A 5,741-nucleotide genomic window follows, 5' to 3' on the forward strand; every position below is an offset into this window, starting at 1 on the left:
TAACTAGTTAATAATAATGGAGATAAACCTTCACCTATTTCATTTCTCAGTTTTAGAGAATATATTTCGTTGTAGTCAATATACTAGTTAGGACCTTGTGATGCATAGACTTTTAAGTGAAATTGATGTAGAAGGCGCCCATGCAATTGATCCATTATTATTAAATTTTAATTATTTTAATTATTTTTATATATGGAATGTAACTTGGATTATTTTTAGACTTCTAATAATATTTTTTTCTTATTAACTAATTTTAATTATATCCCAAATCAAACAAAATAAGTAATAACTCAGCCTAAGTGCACCAAAAATACCAAAGGCATAAGTTTCCACGTAGTCATGGGAAAAATACAACAAATATAAATTTTCATAGCAATTCGAATTAAAATGATAATTTTTGCAATGTAAGGGAGATATTAATTTGCTTCCATTTTGGTTATAATAAAAAGGTGGAGAAATCTTGTGTTATTAGGGAATATCATAATAATGAGATATTATTTGATGGTCAGAGTTAGATAAGGACGAGGAATTAAACTTTGATTAGTAGAGTTCATCTTATCAATCCACGATTAGATAACCACGCAAGCATTTTTAGAAAATCAGAACATATCAAATTAAACCAGTTTCTACAAATTTATTGGAATAAATCATCATTCAAGGCTTAAGTGACAGTTAACCCATTACAAAATCTGCCTCAAGCAACGATTCTTGAGTCTTGATATCACACCATACATACATACAAATAAAATAAAATAATATTAATAATATTAATAATGATGATGATGATGATATTAAATGAAATAAAGCATAGACCCTTCATTCTCGAGTAGGTCCATTTATTTTCCCACTTGTTGGTGCTTTTCCTTAACTACATGTTTCATTTGTTGATTTATTTTCCCTTCGCTCGCATTTTGGAGACTAGTGATGTAGGCCTTTGATTCCATCTACTTAGACCCTATCATTGAATTGCATTGGCATTTAATAGAGATGAAGTTATTGGAGATTGCTGGTGTGTCTCAACCTTATGGATGCAATTTTACATGGGATGGATTTGGTTGTTTGGTCCTCGGGCTAGGCTTGGGACCAAAAGTTCAAGCTTATTAATACTTTGGGTTGGGCTTGGGTCTAGTCCTTAGGTATTTTGAACCTAGCTTATATACATGTATATGTAAATATATAGATACATATTTGAATGCATATATGCACATTTTTTTATTAATAAACCATATGCATAAATACATGTATATGGATTTTTGGTGTGGGCTGGGCTGAGGCCAGATAGTTTAGGCTTAGCATAAGACTCAACTCAAGTGCACTTTGGCTATAAATTACAAAAATACCACTACTGGTTTGCATCTAAAATCTTAAGAAAAAAGAAGATAAGCAGTTAAAAAGAGAGAATTGGAAGGCAAAACATGGCATTTTCATATTTTTACCCTTCACTGTAATTCAAGAGTTTATCCAAGTGTATATTTATGAAAGTTCAGGAACTACCATGGTACCAATCTACAATTCACCCTTAAAAATTTAATTTTGTCAACTTTTTATATACTTGACAGTTTCATGATATCTCTTTCAGTACCATATCTTTCCACATAGATTTTCCCTTACAGACAGTCATTTGAAAGAGCTGAATAGAATATTAGTGGCCTAGTGGGTAAATTTGGCATTTACAATGAACCAAACTGAATACATAGTTAAGAGCAAGCATCACTCTCACAGGTTTTCTGTACATCAATGGAAAAGAAGCAAGAAAATTACTTACAAATAGACCCACATAGAGGGGTGAGATCAGTGGTAGTTAAATTAAATTGGATATTTGGTCAATGTAGATCACTTTGTCTTCCGCTACTTTGGACATCTGAATTCTGCCACCAAATATCACCAGCCCTGTCTCTTGAGAACAACTACTGAATTTCAATTAGTGTTCAGTGCTCCTTCTCACTCAGCTTCGGAAAGTCTAAGGCGTATTGACAGGGGACTTGAATTCTTATTGACACTGCACAAATTCCAACAAAATATAATGTCAGCCATTGCTTGGAATCTCATTCAGCATTTCAACATGATCACCCAGATCAGGAACTAGTATTCTAGAAGGCATTAAAAAAGGCAACTTATTATGAGCTAAGCTCACCAGAATATATAATCTCCACTAGATGACACCTTCCCTGAAATCCAATCTGGAACTAGTTCTTCCATCAAGCTCAGCTGCTCTTGAACTTCTCCTGCACAAGCAAGTAACAATATTAAGATCATATGTAGCCTCAATATATTGTGCAAATATTCCATATAACTAATAATTCTCAGTAATAGTTGATAAGAATGAGGAGAATTACTTTTATCAGTTATATCACAATGACTGGCAATTATCCTGTGCATAAGCTCCTCCTTTGTCATAACAGAACGCTTAGCTGACTGAAATATTAGGTGGATCATGTCAAACAGCTTGGGTAGGCATGCAATCATTTGTTGCCGCCTTTTTGCTTGACAGGTTCCTGCATCCCTCTCCTCCTTTGCTTTTCTTTCTTTATCTCGTATCTGCAAATAGTTAATCAGGTTAATCCACCAATACTAAATGACCTAAGTTGGCCAAGTATTCCCATGTCAGGCATGGAGTTAATTTGTTAGACACATCAATGGGAATGAGGAGCTGAAGGAATGGAAACTATATTTATTCCAAGTGTAACTTGGAACAGAATTCTCCACTGAAATGAACAAAAAGTAAAAATAAAAATAAACTTCTCTTCATCATGATGGTCTGGTAGAAGAAAATATCTAAAGTATTACAGCACATGAATATGTGACTGAACATACCGATTGCAGAAGTGCCTTTGGAAGAATTTCTATAATATCCTTATCAACAGATGACCCCCATGTCTCATTTGTCTCCTCCTCGGTCTTTGCTTTCTTTACGGGAGTATCAAATTTCAAAGATCTACTTCGCTTTGGGCGCCTGACCAACTTGTTCAATGAGTTAGACAAATCATCACCAGGGCTCATTCGACATCTTTTTGGTGTCTGCAATGTGGGTGTGACGATCAGCTTGGCTGGAGTTGAATCAAGTTTTGTAGGAGTCCCTTGGGTACCAACAGTTTCTGTCAAAGAACAGTCTTCTTCATTCCTCACAAGTTCTGTCTTTTTGCCCACTTCTGCAATATTGCTGGAGGGGTTTGATTTAGATGGAGAAGCACAAAATGTTGATAATCTTTCACTGGTCAGTGGTTTTGAAGAATACTTAGAAGGTGACAAAGCAGCAGAAGTTCGAGGCTCCTCAGTGGAAGAACTTTCTTTGAGGCATGGGTTTAAGACTGGTAAATCCGAAGGTTCAGGAGGAGCGATATGTTGTTGTAGGTGATTATGCTCTGTTTTAGACATGGGAGCTTTCTGTGAAAAGCGCCTCTGGAAAGACTGAGAAAGGTGAGCCACTCTTACTGGGAGATGTTCTTGAAGAACATTAGATGATGTGGGGTTGCAGGTCTTGATAGCACTTTGGAGTATGTTCTGTTTCTTTTGATTGAATGGCTCCGGCAACACTTCCTCTGGAATGTCATCTCCCTGAACATAAAAGAACAATTCAACATAAGAAAAGTGGCTAGCTAAAATGGTTTAGTACGCAATCTATAATCCTAGTAGTAAAAACGAAAGTGAATAAGACATTTTTGCATTAGTAATTTCCAGTCACTAAAATGCTACAAAGGTAATTTATCAACATTTTAGGTGAAGCAAAAATAGATACGAGGTTGAATTCATCAGAAATGTTGAACCTTAAACTATTTCTTAAATCTAGAAACTGCTTTTGTGTCAAAAGGAAATAAAACAAACTTTTACATTGAGTTGTCAATAATCAGTTTGGAATTTAGGTAATTATGAATGACACCAATGGTAATCTCTCAAGAAAAAAAGGAACAAAGAAAAAGAAAACAATGGAGCAATGAGGGGAATATAATAGTTCTATTTTCAAAGCCAATTGGTGTAGGGGGTTCAATAAGGACATAACTTCCGGCAGATTTAACAGGGATCAAAAAGACCAAATAACCAAACCAATTCAAAGCAATTAACTCATTATTAAAGGTGATTCCAAGGTAGCAAGTTACAAGCTGGTTGAGCAGTAATCAGCAAGGTTCATGAAAATATGGGAACATTATCAGAGAAATCAGAATTATTCAGTGGGTACCTCAGGCAGCAAACAGTTTAATAGATGGATTGGCTAAACAAAGGGCAACAAGTTTTGGGGTTTGATTTTATGAGGATAATTCTATTTGTAATACCTTATCTGCAGCCTGAATTGGACAGCCGAGGCAATCGACCTCTTAATTACTTTTGTACTCTTCGTTTGATCTTAAATAAATGTATTGTTTGTTACTGATAAAAAAATAAAATAAAAAGAGAAGGAAAACAATAAAAAGCACTACTTCAAGTTTCAGATTCTTCATGCCATGGCAACAGAGGATAAACAAACCGACGAGTACCTCCGGATGGGCTTTGAAGAAATCTAAAAGCCTTTCACGGAAAACCTTCCTCAAGTTCAGATGCCCACTTCCGACCTTACGCTTCCCATCATTTTCAAAGGCATCTGTTTGAAGAGTAACTTGAAGTTCTGGCTTCATGCACAGTGTTCCCTCATTGTGCATTAGAACCTTCTTTGTTATAATAGCTCCAGGTAAAATGTACTTCAATTGAGCTAAATGGCCATAGGAAAACCTCCTAAAAGCATGGAAAAGTTAAAAAGAAAAATAATCAGAACAATTACAAAACCCCAGATCAAGTTCTATCTAATTCCCATATAAAAACAGAGCAAAACTGTCAACACCCGGATTGAAGTTCTGCATTTGCCAATTGAAAATAAGTCCAGTAGAAGGAAAGGGGGAAACCTACCGGTCCGTTAGGGCCTCAATTTTTGGTGAAATGTTTGTAAACGTCGACAGTGATCCTTTCAAGCGAAGCAGCCGGATTGAACTCTCCATACTGTCAAAAAACCCGGCCAACATCTCATACCTGAATCACCAAAGCGACAGGTTCAAGCTCAGAAAACCTAGATCGTTTATGACATTTTAGACAGAAAGAAAATGAATGCAATCCTAGATTCCTTACTTTTCAGGAAGTTTAGTCGATGCTTCGGTCTTGGAAGATTTACCGACCGCACTTTCGCTCGATCCATATTCAGACGAGAGATTTGTGCTTGTCCCAATCAGGTTCCGATTGAGTTGATCAGATGGTGCATCTGTATTCGTCTTCTTCCGGAGCCCCTGAGCGATCTTCTTTACTTCCTTTACCGAAAGAGCAAAACCTTGATTTCTGATCCGGCGAGGGAGCTGCGTCGGCTTCTCCGGTGTCTTTAAGCTCCATTGATGCGGATCTGCTGCTTGAGCTTCATCCGACGAAGCCGATTCCGAAATCGACTTGATTATCTTCTTCGACCTGAAGGGACCGAAAGGCGAAGATGAGGGTTTTGCCCCAGAAACTTTTTTTGTCGTCTCAGATGTAGAGATACCGGAGGACTCCATGGCTGGATGGACGGAGAGAAGGAAGTGGTGGCGAGAGCTAATGAGCTAGAGGTTTGGCGCGTTAAATGGGCGTTACTTGGCGGGAAAACTGAGTTGGATGGTGACGTGGCCAATTGCCAAGTCAGCTCTCGCGCCAAAAAGTGGATCCCGTTTTCCCGCATCTTGAGTCCGGATCGCTCCTTACATCGATCCAATGTCATGGTCCAGCCGCACATCGGGAACATCGCTCCCAACCTT

General features: G+C 37.3%; 1 protein-coding gene across 1 annotated transcript; it reads right to left on the reverse strand.

Annotated features, from left to right (window-relative positions):
• Positions 1–1,620: 1,620 nt before the first annotated feature.
• On the reverse strand, positions 1,621–5,537 carry LOC148871089 (CDT1-like protein a, chloroplastic). The gene is made up of 7 exons (XM_088968249.1): positions 5,092–5,537; positions 4,876–4,995; positions 4,470–4,704; positions 2,815–3,555; positions 2,337–2,538; positions 2,135–2,225; positions 1,621–1,999 (listed from the first exon to the last, which is right to left on the reverse strand). The coding sequence occupies exons 1-7, from the start codon at positions 5,502–5,504 to the stop codon at positions 1,942–1,944; spliced, it is 1,860 nt and encodes a 619-aa protein (XP_088824375.1). The 5' UTR covers positions 5,505–5,537; the 3' UTR covers positions 1,621–1,941.
• Between the last annotated feature and the right edge of the window lie 204 nt (positions 5,538–5,741).

This window comes from Nelumbo lutea, chromosome 2, assembly GCF_056320005.1.
Source record: "Nelumbo lutea isolate HS-2025 chromosome 2, American lotus-T2T, whole genome shotgun sequence".
NCBI lineage: Eukaryota > Viridiplantae > Streptophyta > Magnoliopsida > Proteales > Nelumbonaceae > Nelumbo > Nelumbo lutea.

What these genes read in the sequence shown, in the direction of transcription:
- LOC148871089 (XM_088968249.1), bottom strand. Translation starts at nt 5,504, where the DNA reads ATGGAGTCCTCCGGTATCTCTACATCTGAGACGACAAAAAAAGTTTCT. An exon ending in TCTTCAAAGCCCATCCGGAG is followed by an intron (nt 3,556 to 4,469) that starts GTACTCGTCGGT and finishes TTTTATGTTCAG; the next exon opens with GGAGATGACATTCCAGAGGA. An exon ending in AGTGGAGATTATATATTCTG is followed by an intron (nt 2,000 to 2,134) that starts GTGAGCTTAGCT and finishes GAATTTGTGCAG; the next exon opens with TGTCAATAAGAATTCAAGTC.